General features: G+C 43.5%; 1 protein-coding gene and 1 long non-coding RNA gene across 10 annotated transcripts in view; both read left to right on the forward strand.

The window, feature by feature from the left end:
* Positions 1–23,095, forward strand: part of HMBOX1 (homeobox containing 1) — a 104,597-nt gene that overhangs the window by 52,780 nt on the left and 28,722 nt on the right. For all 9 annotated transcript variants that reach the window (XM_068183147.1, XM_068183152.1, XM_068183149.1 and 6 more), the window contains 3 exons: positions 5,854–6,333; positions 8,448–8,533; positions 16,855–16,965. In XM_068183147.1, coding sequence (XP_068039248.1) covers positions 5,854–6,333; positions 8,448–8,533; positions 16,855–16,965 — 677 coding nt within the window. The remainder of the gene's footprint in view (positions 1–5,853; positions 6,334–8,447; positions 8,534–16,854; positions 16,966–23,095) is intronic.
* The window catches only part of LOC137470114 (uncharacterized), a 96,071-nt gene that overhangs the window by 30,490 nt on the left and 42,486 nt on the right, over positions 1–23,095 (forward strand). The window lies entirely within an intron of this gene.

Here is a 23,095-nt window from a genome sequence, read left to right on the forward strand (position 1 = left end):
CACATCCATATTATGCAGATTATATCAAATATAGGTCTTAGAGCAGAAAGCACAACTGGTTTTGTAAGTCTTGAGCTTTGCTTATTAGATAAAGCTGTGAATTTTAATGGAAATTGGAGAAGGACCTCTGCAGAAGAGCATCTCCTCAGTGATGCTAGAGTGCTTCCTACTCATCTACAGTGAGTAGAAGAGTGGAAAAAATGATTTCTTGTGATCATTAAAGAGTCCAGAGCCATTTTCTCAAGTGTTAGAGGTGTTAAGGCTGCTGTCTGGCCTTATTCCCAAACGGGTAATTGAATTGCTTTGAACTTCTGCGAGTTCAATTGGACATGGACTTAGCTCGTAGCTGTTTTTATGGGATTATTCTGCTGTGCTCCATCACCTAGAAAGTTAAGTGTTGGGTAAATGATTCTTGTATCAGCGTGGGCTTGGGCTGTGAGAGTAGGTGAGAAACCCTTGATGTGTTTTTCCTTACTTTCTCTATACAGTGCAAGAAAATAAGGGAAGAGAGCACTCTGGCCAGGTATCCACACTGGAGATCAGAAGAGTCAAATTGGGGAGAGAACCCCACATCCAAAGGATGAAATTCATTTTAAAAAAGAGTTTAAATAAATCTTGATGGAATGAGAAGGACAGATAATGCTGGTGTGAGCAGCCCCTGAACAGCCTCCACTCCACAAAGTCCCCTAAGAAGGGGAGTGTTGCTGCACTGGGCTGGTTGGGACCTGCTGGATATTTTATATCTGCGGGTTTGGGCTGGAAAATAAATTGCTTTTTATTTACCTCCTTAGAGTTCTCCCTTCAGTCTGATATTCAGGTACCTCAGGTTGCTTTTGGGTGAGCCGTGAAAGATGAGCATGAAGTTTTAATGCTTTACAGTGGTACAATTGGACCATCTTTTTGGGGATGATTGCCAGCTTAGTGTAAGGAATGTAAATAAGTTTGATATTTTAGGCTACTTACAATTTTTCTGCCAGAACCTAAAGAAACTTTGTCTTAAAGGGCAAGATTCAGTCGTTAAAAAATCAGTCACTTTTACTTTTGAGCTTAATTAGAAATTTGCAGAGGTTTTGCTTGCAAAATTTCAGAGAGAAAAATGCACAACTGTTCTTCCTTGGTTATCTCTCTTTTTTGGGTGCCTCCCCAAGGAAATTTGACAGCCCATTGTCAGTAGTGAAAGTATTGATAGCAGATAAAGCATGGGATGTAGAGGATATTTTGCTACACAGGCAGCAAAGTTTGCCTACAGCAAAGTCAGTCCACAGTCCTGTTCTCAGGAAAAGTATTTTCCATCTTGATTTTCTCCTATACCCCCCCAATCATTCTGCTTGTCTCTGTCTTATTTTATTCCTTGCTACTTTTGCAGTTGATTGTATTTCACAAGGAAAAAGAGGGGGAAATAAACTGAATTACAGGTAGCCAGAGGAGTGCAGGAGGATAAGAGGCTCTTACTGCAGTGTGGGGGGGGATGAAGTGGTGGAGAATATTCACTCATTAATGAGGTAAATGAAATTAGGGTGATTCTGAAATGGTTGATTTAATTAGCTGCTTTGTAAATTGATCTTTAAACAGAATAAGTTTATTAAAATACTTTAAAAAGGGAAAATAACCAAGGCCCTGCTCAAGTAACAGTTCGAAATAATGCTTGCTGTAGTTATTCATTAAAAAGTTGTGGATAGTTGGCAATGTTGGAACATGTTCAATAATACCACATTTTGCAATATTTGTTTTGGGGTTTTAATGGAAAATTCCAAGTTCTTGCAGCTGTTTTTGATCATAGAAGTCCCTCAGGAGCATTATTTCTAGATCTCATGGCTGTGTAGAAAAGCACGTGAAGATGGGAACAGGAGTTCCAGATCAAGAAGACCAATGAGATGTGTCAGTGCAGTATCTGCTGTACAAATATAAACAAGGCACTTTGGGCATCTCTGTATGACATCAGTAAGATCAGCAGGGAGATACTCTAATTTTGGAGTTCTTACCTCTTAAAAATTACTCAGAAGTTGCCTTAAAAGTTTTGGAGGGCTGGAAAAATTCTTTGCATGGACAGAGCAGATAATTGATTTTAGTTTGGGTTGTTTTTTTTTTTTCAAGTTGTCCACATTTTCCCAGTGGTTGTGTTAAACACAGTATCATGGAGTTAATTTGACATTAGGTTTGCTACTCTTTCATTAGTTTCTGCCAGGCTTTGAAGTCCACTGATGAACAGGACTCCAGAATAGAAGTTGGAAATCATTGAATATCTTATTCCTGGGGCAGAGGGTGGCCTTGCCCAGCAGCCTTTGCATCCCTGTGAATTGAAATTCCTGCACAAGCTCAGCTGTGTCAAAGAGGGACAAATTGAGGCTGGAGTGATTTATTAAAGAAATACGGATATTGATCTAGTACCTATATCCAACTGTGACGGACAAAAACTCTCTAACAGTTTAAAGTTAGAAAGTGTATGTTTATTGTGACGTCGGGCAGTGTGCGGGATCGCTCCCAAATACACACTGCACCTTTCAGGTGATTACAGAGTCCTTTTATCCATACAAGTATTGAATACCCAAAATACAAATGCATATTCGTAATTTTGGTACATCCCATTCCTCGCTTCGTATGCTAATCATTTCAAAAGCTATTGAGCATGCGTAGTTTGTTCCTTAAAATGGGTCGGCGGTCCCTCTCATGGGAAGGGGTTCCAAAATGAGGAAGTAAATGAAGTCTTCCTCATTCTGACCTTTCTACCTTTTCAATGCAAATATGACAAATGAACCTTGGTAGAACTCCCATTCCCTGTTTTCAGTTGGTTTCAGAACAGAGGAGGCCCACAATTGTCTTATGCTCCTAAAAGCTATTTGTCAGTTATAAACCCAGCTAACTAAACATTGTGTTGACAAGCAATCAATTATTAGTTAACTACTAACTCTTAGCTTCATCAAGGCCTATTCATTTATTTTAATTAACTCCAGTAAGGCTTATCTCTAACTAAAATCTTAGCTTCTCTAAAATCTCTAAATCCCTTAAAGTTTATGTTTCAGGAGCTCTTTACCTCATATGGCCACGAGCGATGGGAGGTCAACCCCTGCCCCTGCATCTGAGAGCTCTGCACTTTGTTAACTGGAATTCACTACAGGACACCTAGGATTCATCAAATCATTGTGTGTAATTCACTAAAGGAGATTAATTTGGCCTGGGCACCCAGATCCAGGAGCTGAGCCCTGGCACTTTAGACAAATTAGGAATGACACCCGAATTTTAGAGAGAATCGCTGGCCATGGCCACCAACTGCTGTAGGAACAGGCCCTGGAACAGGTTGCCCACAGAAACTGTGGCTGCTCCATCCCTGGAAGTGTCCAAGGCCAGGCTGGACAGGGCTTGGAGCAAGCTGGGATAGTGGAAGGTGTCCCTGCCCATGGCAGGGGGTGGAACTAAATGATTTTATAGCCCCTTTCAATTACCATTCTGTAATTCCATGATTCTGTGTTGCTTGACATTCTTGAAGCCATCTGGAAAGTCTTGCTTTTGTCAGATGGGAGTTCTTTAGTTCACAGAGCTACAAAGACAAAAGTTCTGGTATTTTGTGTCTGTGATAAATCGATGATTAAATAATTTAAAGTATGTTTTAGTATTAAATGTTGAAGAGTCTATAGAATAGGAATTCTGAGTGGAGGTAATTCTGGTTGGAAGCTCTGGCTCATTAAATTCTCCAGTTCAAAGAAAGAACTTGAGCACATGAAACTTGGTGATGACAGATGACAGATCTGGGAAATGGTGATGTTAGAAACACTAGTAAGAAATGCCCAAACCAGGTGTTGCCCTGAGGAAGGGTGAGCTGGCATATCCAGTGAAAACCACCTCAAGGCCTGATGTTTAAAGATATTTTCTGTTTGAAAACAGTGCTGCACAGAGCTGGCTGTGATGAGTCAGTAAGTCCATGTGACACTTCTCCCAAAGCTGGGAGAGGAGGATGGAGCAGCCCTTCCTCCCCCAGAGGCCAAATCTAGAACACAACGTCTGCTTCCAAATGCTCCCCGTCAAGCTCCGAAGGTCTCAGGCTGGGATGCCACTTCCAAATTGTGGTTGTTACAATTCCAGTCAGTTGCAGGTCGACTGCTGCATTGCCTGCCGTGCCCTCCTGTGGTTCAACAGTCTGGGTGCTCGTCTTGGAAAATTTTAAATGGCCTGGACGTTTCCAGTAATCACTTTTCTGGAGGACAGCACATTCCCGTTGGGCTGAAGCACTGATGTGGATGTAGAATGTCTGTCTTCTCACACAGGCATTTTCTTGGATGGGAGTCATCCCCTTGCATTGTCCTCCTGCTTCCTTCTCCCACAAAACAATGTAAGGAGCTCAGTAGTTGCTGGATGAGGGCAAAGATGAAATTTTCTTCTCATTTCTGTATTTCCCAGGCTGCAAGTGCCATTTTTGTGGATTTGTGCATCCTGGCTTTGTCTTCACAGCTCTACTTCAGCTCTATTCTAACAAGCTAGTTCTCAGTGTTCTTCTTCAGCCCAAACTATGGATCTTGAATCATTCCATGACTCCTGTTGGGAGCTTATCTGTGCCAGGGCAGAAATGGACATGAGGAGTCATCAAAATTTGTGGGGAGGAATAGGCAGCCCTGTCCCTGGAAAGTCAGCCTGACAGCCACCGTCCCTCTCCTGGCTCTCACGGGGTCCTTGGAATTCTTCCTTGACTTACCCTCAGCTGTGATTTGCTTTGGCTCGCAGGGATTGTACATCAGCTTTGTCACGTCTCCTGGAGTTTGAGTGATCTCTTCACCCTGCTCTCCTGCAGGAATGGTAATAAACCCTTGACTCACGAGAAGATTCCCGAGAAGGATGGAAAATGCCGTATTCTGCTTGCCAAGTTCTGCCTGGCCTCCATCTGCCATCCCTTCTTCCCAAGATCTAGAGTTCTGAAGGAGGAGATCTTGTTGTTTGCGTGACATTTGGATCTGTAGCCAGGAGACTTAGGAAAGAAGCGCAATTAAGGGAGCATACTGTGATTTTTTTTCCAGTTCCGTCTCTGGGCTTTGCAGCAAATAATGTTCATTGTTGTGGCACCTTGGGAAGTTTAAGAGTTAAAAATTATTTTGTAGAGCCACCAGGATGGTCGAGTTACCTGAGAAGCCAGTCTTTGGAGGGGAGAAAGCTGAAGACTTACTTCTTTAAATGAAAGCTCAGGAGTAATTGGATGTGCTGCACTTTCCTTGTCAGGGCAGGCAATCTGTGACAACATTCCAGGTTCAAAAGTTCCTAACTTCAGAAATCCAACTTCAGTCAAATCAACTTGGGTCCTACAGGCCACTAGAATTTCCGCTGAGTGTGTTTTTATCTTTTTTTTTCATGGTAGCAACAAAAGTTAGGGCAACTCAAACTCTTTGTAGTTAAGATTTGAAAGAGTTGAGATTCATAAATCTCATGTCATAACTGGTGAAAACTTGTCCAGAAAAACTCAGATCTATGGCCACCACAGAAATCTGAGATTCCTGTCTGGTGGGTACTTAACACTGGGCAAAATTTTCTATGGGATCAAGTTGCAACCTTAATTACTGAACAGCCACAGTCTCTCTAGCAGTGGTTTATCAAAAACAAAAGGGCACAAACTGCAGGGTTGGTGCAGGTGTGGGGAATGTCAGGAGAGGTCTGAAATGCTGTTGGAGCACTCCAAGAAAAATGAACCCTTCTGCTGTGTAGTGAGATTGGCATTCACGGCAGGTATCTGGCTGAGGTGGTTTGGAGGTGGATTTTGGAGCTGCCGTGTGTATGTGTGTGTCTTAAAGGCTTGCACCAGAATTTATTAAGTACTTTCCATGTGCCACGTAGAACTAATGAACTGAAGTATTTTGTATTTTACCTCATTTCCAGCCTGCTGGAAACCATGTCTCACTACACAGACGAGCCAAGATTCACCATAGAACAGATCGACCTCCTGCAGCGCCTGAGACGCACGGGAATGACCAGGCATGAGATCCTGCACGCCCTGGAAACCTTGGACCGCCTGGACCAAGAGCATAGCGACAAATTCGGGAGGAGGTCTGGCTACGGAGGCGGCTCCTACGGCAACAGCACCAACAACGTCCCGGCGTCTTCCTCGACGGCCACGGCTTCCACACAGACCCAGCACTCCGGGATGTCCCCGTCCCCGAGCAACAGTTACGACACCTCCCCACAGCCTTGCACTACGAATCAGAACGGGAGGGAGAGTAACGAGAGGTTGTCTGCCTTCAACGGGAAGATGTCGCCCACGCGCTACCCCCTGGCCAACAGCCTGGCCCAGAGGTCCTACAGCTTCGAGGCTTCCGAGGAGGACTTGGACATCGACGACAAAGTGGAGGAGCTGATGAGGTGAGTGAAGGTCTCTGTAAAAAGGGTGGAGGTGAGAAGTGCCTCAGCAGGAATGGGTGCGTTGGAAGATTGCTCAAATAGGGATTGTAGGGTGGTAAAATGCTGGCACAGCTTGTCCAGGGAGGTGGTGGATGTCCCATCCCAGGAAACATTCAAGGTCAGGTGGGACAGGGCTCTGAGCAACCTGATCTAGTTGAAGATACCCCTGCATATCACAGTAGGTTTGGACTAAATGACCTGAAATGTTTCTTCCAACCCACACCGTTCCATGAAGATTTGATGATGATCAGGAGAGCAGGAGCTGCTTCAGGCAGTTGTGCCTGCCAGTGCTCCAAGGGTCACCATCCCAGAACCTCTCACGTGCCTTGTAGAGGCAGCCCCTGGGCCTGTGTGAGTGTCCCACAGTCTGACTGTTGCAATAATTTTTCCAGTGCTGTACCAAAAATTGGGATTGATGTTAGAGCACTCATTTTCCACCCTACTTTTATTCAGGATTCTGATTAAATACCAATTCACTTTACTCCTCTTCCCCTATTTCACACCAATTGTAATTCCTTCCATATAGAGGGAGAGGAGAGAATCCAACTTGGATTGGTCAGTGCTTTCCAGTGGGATCTGGAGGGGATGCATGTTCTTTGTTTATAGTTTGTGGCAGGGATTTGCAAAGTGATGCAGGAAAATACAAATAATAAAGAAGAAGCAGAAGTTTTCTCTGAGAGCCATTGGGGTGGTTTTTTTTTCCGGGCTGACCTTCCTTTACTTTTAGCAGCTTTCTTTTCAGCATTATGGCAAAGACGAAAGGAGGGGATTATACTCCTGAGGATGAAAGTCAGTCAGTGGGCTTTGAGAGCACAAAGAAATAAGAGGAAAGGCCAAATGTCTCAAAACAATTTTGGTCATAATGTTGGAATTTATTCTTTTTCCCCCCCATAACTGAAGTACCATTCCTGAAGTACCTGTGGGAGGACTGGAGTCCGCAAGCTCCAGAATGGAAATGTGTTGGAAGTAGTTTGGAGATTTCAGGGAAAGATGTGGCTTTTGGGGGAGAGGATTAGAGATGAGCAGTAAGAAAAGCCGATCAACCTCATTTGCTGTCGGCTGCAGGATGATGGAATTGTGCAGGAAGGGGGTGAGTACAGCAGAGTGCCAAGTTCCCATGGCTGAGGTTTGGGTTCCTGTGCAGTAAGTCTCAGGTAATGCTTTTAGTGCTTACTTAAACTGAAATTGCTTGTGTTTGCAGGCATGTGGATGATGAGTGTTGGGTACAGAAATAAAAATGAATCCACAGCACAACATTCATTTTGCATTTACATTTGCGAGCTTGAGTCTGCCTTCAGTACAGCTGGGGCAGGAGGGGCGAAGGGGAAGGGAAATGTCTCATAAGGCCTAATAAAGGCTGGGTTTAATTGCCTGCCCTTCTCAGGAAGGGAGAGAGGAAGAGGAGGGGCAAGGCATATGTTTATTGCAATTGAAATCTGCTGCATATCACAGTACATGTACAGCCTCCAATTTATTTGCTTTTTAGCAGTTTTAGCCCCTTCTGAACTACCTGTAAACCTTGTAGTTCAGGTACCTGAACTACCTGTAGACCTTGTAAAAATGATACAAAAAGCTCAGTTCATTCAGTGCAAGCTCTGGACTAAGTAGGGGACTAAAGGATGGTGTGAGGACAGAGGCTGCAAAATTTTGGATCTTTTCCTTGGGATGCTGGAGGAGGTTGGTATATGCATATTCATTTGGGCAACTAACCATGCAGCCCCTGCTATCCTTTATTTTTTATTTTTCAGCCTCATTTTTATGAGTGAGGTTTTTATGCTGGTATGAGAGATTTATTCATCCCTATGTAATGAAACTTTGTACATTCCATATGGCAGTGCTGCACCTAATATGAATTATATGGGACATGAGTCATCCATTCTCCTGCTATGCTACTTTGATCAAACGTGACACTTGTTAAAAGAAGTGTCCAGCACTGAGGCACTTGGGCTGTTTTAATGCCAGCCTTCCCCACTCCTTGTCCCCTAAATAAAGGAAATAAAGGCATTTTGCATCTTGCAGGTGCACTTTGGTCCGTCCCTCTTTTTGTGTGTCCTGTTGTTGTTTTGTTTTGGTAGGAGGGACAGCAGTGTGATAAAGGAGGAAATCAAAGCCTTCCTCGCCAACCGGAGAATTTCCCAAGCAGTTGTTGCACAGGTAACAGGTAAGAGCTCGGGGAGTCCTTTCCTCATTTTGGGAATCTCTGTGTCTGAACTGCCTGTCTGAGCATGATGCAGATGTTGGAATATCACTTGGCTTTCTGCATTGCAGTGCAGATCTGTCAGCTTAGTCATGATAATCTATGCCTTTGATTTAAGACCCATTGTCCTGCACATCATGGAACTTCCCCAGTGAATCACTTTTTTTTTTTCTTTTTTTTTTTTCCTGTGGCTTGTGCTGGCAGATTTTATTTTACAGCATATAATAAAGCCTGAAGTTCTTATCTTAAAATGAAAACGGTTTTCCTTAATTCTTAAATTGTTGTTGAGGAGTGCAGCAAATAGATGCAGATCTGCATCTCTGGGTATGGAGAGAGAGAGAGATAATGTGTATTTATTTATTAAAAAGTATATGAATAGTCAGGAGACACAGCTATAGCTGGTACCACTGCAGCCAGGAGCTGGAGGATGAGAGTTGGAAGTTTTATCTGTTCTTTGAGTCAAAATTAATGAAAATCTGAAGGGAGGTTGAGGGATGACCAGACCAGCTTAGGTTTTACCTGGAAGGAGCAGCAGTTCTGGGTGCCCTCTGCCCTGAGCCTTCTCTGTCACATCCAGACAGGTGAACTCACTGCAGTGGTGCCACTTCTTCCCTGGGTGTGTTCCCAGAGCTTTACAGAGAGGGTAACAAAGTCCTTTTGCTCCTCCATGGGGTGAGGTGTTGTTATTTCTCCCTTCCAGGCACACAGGCCTTGCCTGGAACAGCCTCAGAATCATCTTGGTTGGAAAAGCCCTCTAAGACCATTGAGTCTGATCACTCTCCCAGCACTGCCAAGGCCACCACTGATCTGTGTCCCCAGGTGCCACATCCACATGGCTTTTAAATCCCTTCAGGGATGGGGATTCCACCCCTGCTCTAGGCAGCTGTGCGAGGGCTGGACAGCCCTTTCCAGGCAGGAATTGTTCCCAAAATCCAACCTGAACCTGCCCTGGCACAGCTTGAGGTTGTTCCCTCTCATCCTATCCCTTGTTCCCTGTCAGGGGCAGAAGGTCCCCCCTGAGCCTCCTTTTCTCCAGGCTGAGCCCCTTTCCCAGCTCCCTCAGTTGCTCCTGGTGCACCAGCCCCTTCCCCAGCTCCGTTCCCTGCCCTGGATTCACTCCAGCCCTTCCTTTAGGATGTAGACTTGGTGATAAAATTCAGAAAGCTCAATCCCATGTTACACCTCCAAGATTTGTTAACTTTTTAACCCAAGCTTGGATAAAGATCTTGAAATAGATAATTTTTAAGGTTCCTAGATGTCTGGGAATGCCAAAGCAGTATAAGGAAAGTTGTTCTTTTATGATATTTCCAGGATTTGAAATGTCATAGGAATCCACCTGTCTGGGAGCTGTGGGTTTGCAGACATGGCAGCTGTTGAGGTGGGCAAGCACAAACTGGTGCTTGAGCCACAGAGCCAGGAATTCTTTCCATGTCTCCAACTCTTCTGAGATCCTGAGTGAAATGACTTGTCCTTCCCTGGTCTCAGTTTCATCTGGAAAACCATGAGATTAACAATTTGTGTAAATGTAAGGGGTATTATTGGCCTTTTCAGATGTTATCACTAATACTTCAAAAATTAATGTATAAATTGAGCTGCTTAAATTGTACCTAACTCTTAAATTTTGGTAGTTAGTGGGTCACTCCCCTGCTTTTGTTTATTCCTTGCCTGAATATAGTCCTGGAAGAGCCCATCTGTGAATTAACCTCTGTATAGTACCCAGCAAGTCAGGCTGGGTGCTCTTCCACCCTGCAAGAGAAAGAGTGCAAATAGAGGAAAACTGCACCAAAGGAGTCTTTCCAAAAGAAGCCAGTGTTTGGGGTTTTTTTGGTCAGTGGGACTGCCAGTTGTGGGGTCATTGAATCATAATCACCACACAGATCCAAGTCTGTGTCAGTGAATGGAATGGATCTAACCATAATTAACTGATTAATTATAATTATAATTAACCCTTGATGCATGTATTTGATACCCTTCAAGAAGCTGTAGGAAAGGCAAGACCAATCTCTTCACACCTGATCCTTTCCCTCCTTCCATCCTGAGCCTGTTCTCTTGGATTTCAGTGGGTATTAAGTTGGCATTTAGCTTTTGGGAGCTCTCATTGTTTCCTCCTGTGAGTAAATGACACCAACCATCCACTTGAGACATGGCTGACTGGATTTCACACCCTTCCCACTCAACCCTCCTGTGCAGCACAAGGGGGATCCACAGTGTGCTCACAGAGGGACCAGAGAAATACTGCAGGGTGTCAGTGGGACAGAATGAGGGCTGAGCTGAAGGCACTGTGTTATTGTCTTGTTTTTTGAGCCAAATCCATGGGAAACCAGTACATTTTTTGCATCTCAGTCATCCTCCCTGTGCTTGGTGGGAGCTGATTCATTTTAAATCAACCCCCAGCCTTGTGTAAGCAGATGTGTAGCACTTACATGCCACTCCTAAGTACATAGTAATGGCTTATCTGAGTGAAATGGTAAATCTCAAAGAGATGTTTGGAAGGACCAGATTAAAGAGTGTGCTCAGCTCTAGCAGGGAGAAACATCAGCTTCCTCTCAAAAGCAGGGAGTGGTGAGGGGTGACTGAAACAGCTCGGGACAGAGATCCGGAGCAGAGTGTCCCAGGGCTCTCCCTTCCAGAGCTGTCTCAGCCTGATGAATGCTGGATGACTTGGAGTATTCTTCAGATGCCTCCAACATCCCTTTCAGCTGGGGAAGAGACTCCCAAGGAATGTCTGGAAACCACTTCTGGTTCAGTAAAAAAACAGTTTGTATAGGCAGAGGCTTTGCAGAGTGTATGATCCCAAATGGCATCACCTCAGGATTTACAGCCTTTGTCTTACTGATAAAGATTTTCTGTAAAAAGTTACTTGTAAAAGAGGAAAGTAGAAAAATTGGCTTCTAGTCTTCGTCCCTTCTGCCCTGGGAAGAGGCAAGAAAGAAATGAAAAATTTATGACTTTTTCTGTCCAGGAGAGTGGCTTGGCTTGGCTACCTCTGCTGGCAACTTTTCCTTACAAGCTCTACCAATTCTCTGTTTCCCCTGTCCTTATGACCTTATTTATCCCATTCTGTAACTTGCCATGGTCTGTCCTTGGTGCAGAAACCTCTACTGCAAGTGCGACCCCTTGAAGCCTCCTTTTTGCCTAATTTTGCTAATTCTTCAAACTACACTTTCATTCAGAAACACATTTCTCCTTTTTCCCATCTTAATTCTAACCTTGCAAAGCACTTACAGAATCCATAGTCCTGCAGAGCAGTTCTGCATCAGTAAACAGCTTTTCCTCTTGTTTTTCCTGCTGTAGCACAAGGCAAGTGATGGGAGAGGGAGGATGCAGGAGAGAGGAACACAGAGCTGAGGGTTAAAGTCAGCTGTTGCAGTAGAAAAATGTTGAGGCTCTCTTAATCCTTATAAAATTACCAGAAACTCTGAAAGTCATTTGGATAATGAATCTGACAGGAAAAATTAAACCTGGAAGACATTCTACAGGGCTGCCTGGTGTATGGAGAGGACAGGGCAGGTTGGAAAATAGTAACAGGGTATTAAAAAGTGACTTGAAAATAAAGGATGATTGATAAGAAGCAAAAACTTAGCATAACACTTACTAGTGCTGGTCCTAAAAACAGGAGCTGCTTTTTATAGAAACTTTTTTAATGGTGTCTGTAATAAGATAAACAAGAAGCACTTGGGTTGGGCTCTGTATAAATAATCTCCTACTGATAAGAAAAATGACAGTATAAACAGGAGCTAATAATAGTTCCTGCAGAATTTCCTATCCTGGTGTTTGGAGCTCCGTTTAACATCACTGCAGCCTGCTCAGGGCTGGGGGTTCAGCCCCATGTGGGGCAGGTGAGCTGCCAAATTTTTATCAAATATAATTTGAAGTCATGTGTTGGAATTTGCTTCAATTGCCACAAGAATTGTACTTGGGCACCAGGTTATGGTCAGAAGGCAGAGGATGAAGAGAGAAATGTAAACTTCTCTCAGAGATGCTGTCTGAGCTTCCAAAGTTAGATGGAGGGTGGAGAAATATTTTCAGAACTGATGTCTTTCTGTTCTACAGTAAAGGAGAGAGGGAGGAGAGCACAGGGATGAGCCTTCTGCAGATGGGCTAAAGTGGTTTGATGGATGATGCCTCTGCAAGGTTTGGAAATACTACCTTTCCTGTTTTTTAAACATAGGGAGTGAAGGAATAAAAAATACACCCTTATTTTCCTGAAGTTACAGAGCAGAAATTTCAATTCACTTTTCTCAGTTCTTAAAAACATAAAAAGCAAACCACCATTAAAAAAAAAAAACAAACCCAAACCCATCAACAGTAAAATGCAGAAGTCATTTCTTGGGTTGTTTTTAAATACACAGAGAGCTTTCCAGGGTGCAGTTCTGGTACCCTTCCCAATTATTCCACTTGCACAACCCAGCCCTGTCCTCCTGTCTCTGCTTTAATTGATAGGAGATCTCCAGGACTTGGCTTTAGATTATGCTAAACACAGTGCAGTGGAGGGCAGCCTTGGAGCACTGCTGGAACAAATAAAATCCCCACAGGTTTGGAACCCACACACAGGGATGCTGAGCAAATGCCAATACACAGGGAAACTTAACTAGTTCCACTGTGAAGAGAATTCAGAAAATTCCTGAGTTATTGATCATCTCAAATGGCATGAAACTGCATTTTGAGAAACATTTTCCTTCCTGCTTTTTTTTTTTTTTAATACTCATGACAACACAGAGATTTGTTTTTTTATGATTTTGATCTTTGCAGGTTTTCTGTAAACAAGCTTTGCTAATCTCTTAAATTGATAGATGTCCTTTGCAAGCACTTGTTCTCTGAATCTGGGACTTTGCTTACAAAGTGAAGAATTAAAACACAGTCAGTTAACTTTCTTCTCCAGCTCTGACGTATTCCAGGTGCTTCTGAAAACCTCTCCTGAAAGAAACATTAAAGAAATGCAAAGCAGAGCTGCTGAACAAATCTATCAGTGAAGGTGAAAATCAGTTCCCAAAGACTTGATGAATAGCAGAGTTGAGGGCTATGAGCAGATTTGAGCTGCACATAGCAGTGGCTTTCTCTTGATGATGGATTTTGCCATTTATTTTATGTATTTAGAGGGGAAACTCTCCCCTAATCAGTTGTGTAGGAGACAGCAGGGCTGGCCAGGGGACTGAGCACAGACTGGGAAGTGTGACCTGCTGTGGGAAGGAGTGAATGTGACACAAACAGTCAACATCTGAATTGCAACAATCCTTTGTGGATACCACTTTCCTTCAGTATTTTCTGTGAGAAAACTGCTGGTGTCCATAACTAGGTGTGTTCCTGGCCCTGCTGAAGCTGAGCCTGGAGCACCACAGTCCTCCTTGAGATCCCTGCCTCACTTGGAGAGTGAATTTCTTCAGCTCAACTGGATTTTCACTACTCCAGAGAAGTTATTTCATCAATTGCTTCTGGAAGTGGGATGATTTCTTTTTTCCTGCCAGTGCCATTCCTTAAAGCAGAGTATGAATAGAGACAACGTGACAGGAGGCTCCTGGGGGTCACTGTCCTGTGAGTCAACTGTGTGAAACCCACTTGAGGTGCAAGAAACTCTGACATGGCAACTTGGGGGATTTGTTTTTTTACAATGAAAGGAGTTAAGAATGGGTTTGGATCCCACAGCACTGTGATCTGGGAAATCCTGGATGAGTTCTTCTGAAAGACTTTGCCTGTGACCTTGGGTTGGTCAAGCTGTTGGGATATGGTTTTGGGGCCTGTAAACCTTGTTGAGGTACAGATAAATTTTATGCCTTAACAACATTTTACAAAAGCAGCTTTATGAGCTGTGAGGACTCAGAGTAGGTCAGAGGCTCAGCTGCTTTGGCTAATGACAGCCACAAAAGGATCCCAGCTCAGGTCCAGCTCTGTTTGGGAGAACTTTGATGCAGTTCAGGACATTGGGACAGTGCATAATTTGTGGAAAGAAGCTTTTTACAATGAAGATGGCACAGGTTGGTCAGGGAGTTGGTGTCTGCCCCATCCCTGGAAACATTTCAAGGTCAGGTTGGACAGGGCTCTGAACAACGTGATCCAGTTGAAGATGTCCCAGCTCATTGCAGGGGGTGTTGGACTAGATGACCTTTAAAGGTCTTTCCATCTCAGATTTTTCTGTGATTCCATGAAAGTGGACATGGCAAGACCCAGCTTGAGCTTTTTGGCTCCTGCTGCCGTGCTTTGACCTCGAGTACATTGTCTGGAGTGGTGGCATCTGTGCCACGTGTGACAGTGTCAGGCAGCCTCTTGAGCAGGGTTCAGATTTTCCACTCATGGCAGACATTTAATCTCTATTTATAATTTTTATCTACCAGTGCTTAGTTGTTTGTATCTTAGGTTGTTATCCAAACACTCAGCACGCACTAATTCACTGCAATAAGAGTAAGTGGACTGTAGTAAACAAGTAAATGACTGGAGCTGTTACCCAGTGATTAATTAATGGGAGCAGGGCAGCCAAAAGCAGTGAGACACAAACCTTTGTGTCCCACAGCCCAGGACAAGAAATGGCTTTTATAAATCATAATAGGTCAAGAGCTGCAAATTTTCAGAACTTGGACTTTCCACTGGTGATCAGGCATGTAGATGGCAGGATTTCAACTAGGCTGGAGCCTTCTTTTGGGCCAGAGAGTGTTATCAACTTACACTGCCTTCTTCTGGTATTAACTTTTGTGCTTCCACAGTTACTTGATGTAAACTTGGCAGGGTCTGAGTGTTGTGTTTGGTCGAATAATTCCACTTCCCCAGTAGTATAAACTCAGTTTTAGATCCCACTGTGAGCCCTGGGGGTAGGCAGCTCTTGGCTATCCCAGCTGTTCCTGAACTCTGTCAGTTGAGGGCAAGACAAGCTCTGGGAGTGGCTTCTGGGAAAATCAGGGTCTGTGTTGTGGGCACAGCTCTGCTGAGCAGCAGTGAGCTGCTGTATCTGAAACAAAGCACACCCATCCCTTTCCCCCAGGACAATTAAAACTTCATAGCCTCCGGAATTCTGTTTGAAGAAGAACTATTAAGAGTACAAACCCAGCGATTTTAAAAATCTGGTTGGTGTAAACCCACCTGAATATGGTACCTGAGAGTCAAGTTGAAATTAACTACCTTCAACGCACAAAAAAAAGCATAATAAACTCCCACTTTAGAAGTGGTAAAACTACAAGGGGCTCGTTTTCATGAGTTAAATATGATTATGAGAGCTTATAAAACCTTGATGCATCTCTAGAGGGGGAGGTAGTTTGGGTTCTGTGTGCAAACCAGCCTCTACCTGTCCGGGTGATATCACCAAGCAGGTGGTGGCACAGGTGGTGTTGGCAGTATATTGGTACTTGGAGCACCTCCTAAAACTTCACTTCTCAGGGGAGTTTGGATGTTGTTAACTTGTTCTGATGGCTGAAGGGCCTTGTGGAAAGCACAGGGAGTTCTGAAGTAGTGCTTCAGTTACTCATCAAGCTGCATTTTTTACTTTTCAGGTGAACCTATTGCTGACCTCTTCATGCACTTCTAAACCTCTTGTTTTATTTAGTTCCTCTGCTGATCATTTTTTGCCCTTCCTGCATTGATCCTTCATTCTCTGTCACGCTTTGGAAATAACTATATTAACTTCTAGGAGTTTTTCCCCCTTCTTACTGTTTTCATAGAACTCCTGCTTAAAAACTGCAGTGTTTTGTCCCTGATCATGCCTGGGTACCTCGAGCTTGGCTCCTGCTTTGGTGACAGACAGCTGCTCTTTCTGGGTTGTTTTCTGGCCGTTGTTACAGCTGCTGACAGTTGGTTTGCTCCATTTCTGGGCTGATGTGATCTGTATCACATAAACTGTTTTCTGAGTTTATCTCCATTCTTACTCAAGTATTGAATGATAAGGATATCCTAACAATCATTATTTATATATAATAGTGGGGAAGGGACTTGTTCCCATTTCACAGATGAAGTTTAGGAATTGGGGAAGGTGTGGACAATTCAGGTCTATGATAGCTTTGGCTTCCCAGTTTTTACCCTCTTTGCTTTGGGGCTGATTATGCAGATTCCAGGGTGTTCCTTGAGTAAGGTTGAACATAACCCCAGGGAGAAATTCGGGCAGTTTTGGACAGAGCAGGGAAGCTTCAATTCTGCTTTTTCTGGGATTGAAGCATCACAAGTTCCTGGGCTTTGTAAGACACCACCTTTTATCAGTAGATAAACCACTTAAAAATGTTTGGTAAAGAAGAAATTTTCTCTTTCTCTCTTTTTTTGTTGAACTTTTCTCTTTCTCTCTTTTTTTGTTCTGATCTGGTTTTTCACAGGTATCAGTCAGAGCCGGATCTCCCATTGGCTGTTGCAGCAGGGGTCGGACCTGAGTGAACAGAAGAAAAGGGCATTTTACAGATGGTACCAGCTTGAGAAGACAAATCCTGGTAAACAAATGCAGCCTAAACATCTCCTGCTGTTTATTTACAGAATGGAAGCCTTTTGTTTATTAGCACTGATAATTCACTTCTTGGTCCAGAGGTTCTCCTTTTGACCAGGTTAATTTTTAGGAGGGTGGGAAGAAATTTTTGCTTTGCAACAAATAATGCAGAGCTGCCTCATCCAGAGCTGTCTGTCCAGAGCTGTGTGTCCAGCTCCTCAGCCACAGACACCTGCCCTGCCCTCCCACCACTCACTAAATTTGGGAATCAGAAGCAACCAGTGAAGTTGTAGTCAGTTAATGTGAAATATAAGCTGAGGCTCTTCAGAATGAACAAATAGAAACCATTCAAATGGCTGCATAATATAAAGTTTCAGTAAAAATCCCCACACATTTTGTCAGAGAGGATCTTCAGAGGGTTTTAGGCTGGATCTCAAGCTTGTGGATGGGATGTTGATAGTTACAGTGATAAGCTGGAGATGAGTCTTTCAAATCCCACCTGCTTCTCCAAATCTCAAAATAGATCTTGAATACAAAAAGAGAAGTAAAGCTCCTCATTATCTTTAACTAACCAGCAATCTTCAAAATCACAGTTGAATTAATTTCCTTGTATTGTTCTTCTCCATAGATTTTGTTTGACCACAGTTCTTATTTTTCCCTTTTAACAGTTTTATTGTAAAGATCAAAATATTTATGTTTAATTTCCTTTAAACATTGGCTTGATTAAATTAACTGTGTAATTGTTTTAAGGAATTTAAAACTCAGACTCTAATGTGAACTTGGCTTCAATATCCAGAATTCTATTAAGAAAAATTCCAGGAGAATCAGAGCCTCAAAACTTCTGCTTTGTGTGTAAACTGAAAATCAAGAGACTCCAGCTGACAGTTGGCCTGAGAATAATTCAGATTTAAGTTGGGTGGGTTCAGAGGGACAGCTAAGCCTGTTTTTTTTTGTTAAGCATGTTGATGCTTCCTTTTCTTAAAGTTGTTTTAAAGAGTAAAAGTGCCAAGAAGCCTTGATTTTTACACTAGCTGGAATTGTGATACTGAGGATCAGAATTCCTGGGTACAACCATCCAGTACCAGCTGCTTGGAAAGGCTCAGGTTTTACCCTACAAAGTAATTCCCTGGCATTTCCCTTTGATGAAAGGTGTTGCCTCCAAAGTCGTGGAGAAAACTTGAGAGTTTTTGGAAGGTGTAAAAACCACCAAAACCCTCTCCAGATGAAACCTGTTGTGTGGATTTTTCCCGGCCTTGCATCCTTTATTTGCAGTATCACATGAAGCTGTTTAAGAAATAGTATTTTCTATTAATAACGGAACCCTTGTAGCTCTAAAATCTTTACTTCTTCCTCTTTACCTTTTTTTCCCCATATCCATGAGTCTTGTTTGTCCTTTTGCTCTTGAGAGGTGTCTAAGGAAGGAAGACTTTCCACACTGAAGGTTATGGCTGAAATTGAAATGAATCAACATTAACTCTGCTTTGCTTTAGTCATGGAAAAACTCCTTGAAGGGTGGTTGTTTGAGTTTGAACCTTTTTTCCCAATAAGAGATCTTAAACAGCATTTTCAAGGAGTGTAAAAGGGAAATTGTTTCCTCTGCCTAAGCCAAGGGACTATTTGGATGCACTTAAATTCCTTTCAGAACCAGACAGCACTTGGTTTCTTTTTAGAGGCTGAGGTAGAGGGAGGAATCTTCAGTTTTAATGTCACTGTTGGGAAAAATCTACCTGAGGAGAATGGGGTTGTATTTATTTATTCATTGTAGGATAATCCATTGCTTTGAGTTATTGCCATCATTGCAGGTCAGCCCAGGTAGCCAAGAATAATTAGCATGGGTGTGTACAAGTGTGTAAAGGGAGGTACCAACCTTGTCCAGAGAATCCTGGATGTAAATCACTGTTACAAAACCAATCTGGAGCTGAAGTTTTGGCTACACTTAGAGTATTCTGTGATTAGTAGACAGAGTAACAGGTCTTGTGTCCTCCTGAGAGCCAGGAAATGACGAAATCAGTGGAGCCACATTCCCAAAAAAGTGATGCCATCACCACTCTGTAAGATTGTCCTCTTTGGAAGAAACCTGAGAGATTAAATGACTGCCACATATTTTTTTCTAGTTGCTAGCTTACCGAGAGGTGGCATCTGGCTTTCTGTTCTCATACATTCCATCTTTTTCAGTTCCAGCTGCTGGGAGGGAATCTCAGTCCTTTGAGAGAAAGTCAGGTCTGCGTGCAGAGGGGACCTGCAGGTTTGAGTTATCAGAGGGCAAAGTGAGGCTTTTGGGAACTATTGGTTCCCCAATTTCTAGAATTCCTTATCTTGAAAAACTGGGTCTTCAGAGTAGATCCATTTTTTTGACTGAATTTGTGTAGTAATGGCAAGAAACCCTAAAATTGAAACAGTTTTGAAGGACTAGGACAGCAGATGTAATCAATTCCTAAACTGTGAAGGGGGAATAGTTTGTGTGGAAAGGACTGGAGATCTCTTGGCAGACTTTCTCTTGGCTCTGTCAGTTTTTCTGTGCAACTTGAAGAGTTCACCTTTTATCTCCCTTTCCCATCTCCTGGATACAGGTGAGACCTTTCCCTGTGGGTGACACCCCTGCCTTGCCTTCAGCTCCTCACAGCAGGACCTTCCTTTTACCTGTGCTTATATAAGCAAATTATGACTTACAAATATATCAAAAGTGATTTATTTATATCTCCTTTTTTTTTTTTAATGTGCTGTGTGATGTTTTAAATCATCCACAGGCAGTGCTGCATCTGCCAACCAAAGGACTTGGTGCTGGAGAGCCTTAGGGCAGTTTTAGGTCATTGCTGCTGTTCAGATGCTGGTCCTATATGGACACGACTCAGCAATTCCATCCCTTCCATTCTTTTCCAGATGGCTTTGAGCTCTTGAATGTGCTGTTTGTTATTTGCCTTGGTTTGACTGCTGGTTTGCATGGGCAGTTTTTGCATTTCTCCTGTCCTTGGTGGTGGGTGTTCAGACAGCACCAGACTGGAATGTTGCAAGGGAGACTTGGAGTCTCATGGAACAGGAGAAAAACACCCACTTGTCCCACTGTATGCAATAATCTTGCTCAGAAAAATGTCTTAATCAATGTTTTCTTGGTAGGAGTGATGTCAGAGTTAGTGGCAGTGCTGTGAGTTCCAGTGTGTTACTGATTGTAAATTTTTCTGGAAGGAGTTGCCACTTAGGGTGAAAGGCAGGTTTTTTTTGGGTTTCATTTTGTTTTGTTTTTTTTTTTTTTTTTGTTGGAGGGAAGAAGTAAATGCTGAATGCTGGTATTTACAGGGTCTTTATTCCAATTAATAGGGATGCTTTTCATTTAGATGGAGCTTTCTTTCCACACAGGCACCACTTCTCTGTCCTGTGTTTTGTGGAGGACTGAAAACATTTTGGCAGTAGATAAATTTTATATATTTCAGAAGCTGGTAGTGTCCTGCAATGTTCTCACTATTTTTTTTCAGAGCCCATAGGTTTTAAATAAATATTTTTTTTTAGTTTGGTAGTTGTTAGCCTGATTAATTTCCCTGGCACTGGGTGTTGGGCAATGTGGGAAGTTTGTTATGGAGTAACTTCAGCTTGTCTCTTGCCTCTGCGTAGTGCAAACTGAAGCTGGCACCTCGAAATGATGTGTTAAAGTTACAGATGGATACAGACTGCCTCCATTTAGGCTGGGTATTTATTTCTGCCACTCTTCTCTAATAGGAAGGCAGCTGTGGTCACCTTGGAGAGAACCATGGGCACTTCTTCCTTGAACAAAAGGGAAAACAAAAGGGAGTTATTATCAGGATGTAGCATCTCTTGTTTTTTCAGAGTGGTTCTTGTTCAGCTGTGAAAGAAAAGCCAACCCAAAATCAGGGGCTGGCTGTCCCACGAGGTTTGCACTGGGAAGGGATGGTTGGTGATGTGCTGTTCCACAGGGCTGCAGAGCAAACAGTCCCTGCTCTGCTCCTTCTCCTCCCTGCTCTGGGCTCTGTAGGGAACCTTGTGCTGCTGATTTCAATCCAGCGTGGCTCACTCTGACCAAGAGGTGTTTATTGTGTGGTCTGGGGTCAGCTTGGCTAAAAATACAATGAGGCATCTGTTCTTATCAGGGTAATGTACAGCACGTACTTGCTGCAAATGAAAACTTGCCAGGATATGGTTTCTTGGAGCTGGGAGACACCTGAGGCTTTCTGTGACCATTCCGTGGCAGGGCCTGCCTGAGCCCAGGGATGGGGAGCAGTGCGTGCATGGGATGCTCTTACAGCAGCTCCCTTCAGGATGGTGTCTGGGATGTGCAGGCCTTGGCCAGGAGGAATTTTGAGCGTGGAGAGAGCTGCATTCCAGTTGGAGAGCACCTCCCCTGCCTCCTCTCCCCTAAACCCGCCAGCAGCATCCTCAGTCACACAAAAAATTCACAGAGAAAAGCCAGTGCTGTAGGAAAAGGTGCTGAGCACTGGCAGGGAGTGAGAGCTGTCTCCTTTCATTTCTGTGTGTGAAAGGAGCTCTTCCCAGGCAGTTCACCTCTGCACCCCTCAGAGGTGTCTTGCTGTTTGATGCATACACTGAAAACCTTGTACTGCGTCTTCTCCACTCTGTCTGCTCGGGAGAGAAGTTTCACTTCTCCTTAAAAGCTGTTTGAGGGGTTTAAAAAAAGAATCTGAACTGGTGACTAGGATGTAACTTGCTAAGTCATAAAGAAGTGGAGCTGGGTGGCGAGAATGTTGTGATGGAATGTTGGGACAGCAGAATAAACGGGAGCTCACTGAAGAGAGGGGGATGAGGAGAAGCTCCATAGGTTCCATATCAAATGTGCATGTTATAAATGATAAATCTGGGTTTGAAGTAATCTCATTATGCCCCCCTGCCATGGACAGGGACACCTTCCATTATCCCAGGTTGCTCCAAGCCCCGTCCAACCTGGCCTTGGACACTTCCAGGGATCCAGGGGCAGCCACAGCTTCTCTGGGCACCCTGTGCCAGAGCCTCTCCACCCTCACCGGGAACAGTTCCTTCCCAATATCCCATCTCTCCCTGCCCTCTGGCAGTGGGAATCCATTCCCTGTGTCCTGTCCCTCCATCCCATGTTCCCTTTTTTCCACACGTTCATCCAAGCCCATTTTGGGCCTCTTTATGCATTCAGATCCTCCTGTCTTGCTGTGTGGGGGTACTTGCTTGTAATTCTTAGCATATTCCTCTCTTATCTGCTGCTGATATTGATGTTACCCCATAGAAAAGAGAAATGGCTGAATTGATCTAGGAAGGCTAGTAAAACAAAAAAAGTGTATTATATTCACTACGTGAACATACCTGTAACAGCAGCAGCAAATTTATGCTTTCAATGCAGATTTTTTTTCAACCTTTGTCTGAAAAATCTCAGGCAAATTTAATGGAAGGATTCTGCATCTCTTGGCTTGATGTGAGGCATCACTGACACTCCTGTACTCTCCCTGTGAAATCAAATCTTAAGGTGGGGAAAGTACATTGCTAACACAATGCAGGGAAAGCTGATTTCTTTTCCTGTTTTCCCCTGTCTCTTTTTAAATTTTAAATTTTTTTTAAAGTTTTTGAAGTGTATTTAAAGCCTGGCAACTTGATAGCCACCCAGCCCCCTAAACTGTGCAAGTAGAAGAAAGACTAGATAAGGAGCTCTCCTTGAAATGGCCTCCCAGTAAATTGGCACTTTAGGAAATATTTCATGTTTCAATGGAACCAAGTAATCTGTGTAGGCTCGTTAGCTGGGAATTAGGGAGAGGCACCGTGCCTTGTGTGTGCAAGGCAGAGATTGTGGGCTTCACTTCCTACTGACTCCTCCTGGGGAACATTTGTAAATTATTTTGGGCTCCAGTACCTAACACAGATGCAAGCCCCTGGCAGGAAGGGAAAGACTGTGTGTGCATTTCTGGAAAGGAACACGGCCAAGTGCCTAAACAGCTCATTTCTTGCTTTTTAGCTGTAGGAATTTGTTTATTGGTTAAACTCTTGGGTTTCCTTGACCCTTTCACTCCTCTGTGTATTAGAGGAGCAGTGTTGTTTCACTAACACTGTGTGGTTTGATGATTAAATCCCAACCATGCTGAGTGAGCCTGAGCACCCAGAGGGGTTTGCTGTCACAGCCCTGCTCTTGAGTGTGCCCAGCCCTGTGAGCA

The sequence above is a fragment of the Anomalospiza imberbis genome, chromosome 3 (assembly GCF_031753505.1).
Source record: "Anomalospiza imberbis isolate Cuckoo-Finch-1a 21T00152 chromosome 3, ASM3175350v1, whole genome shotgun sequence".
Classification (NCBI taxonomy): domain Eukaryota; kingdom Metazoa; phylum Chordata; class Aves; order Passeriformes; family Viduidae; genus Anomalospiza; species Anomalospiza imberbis.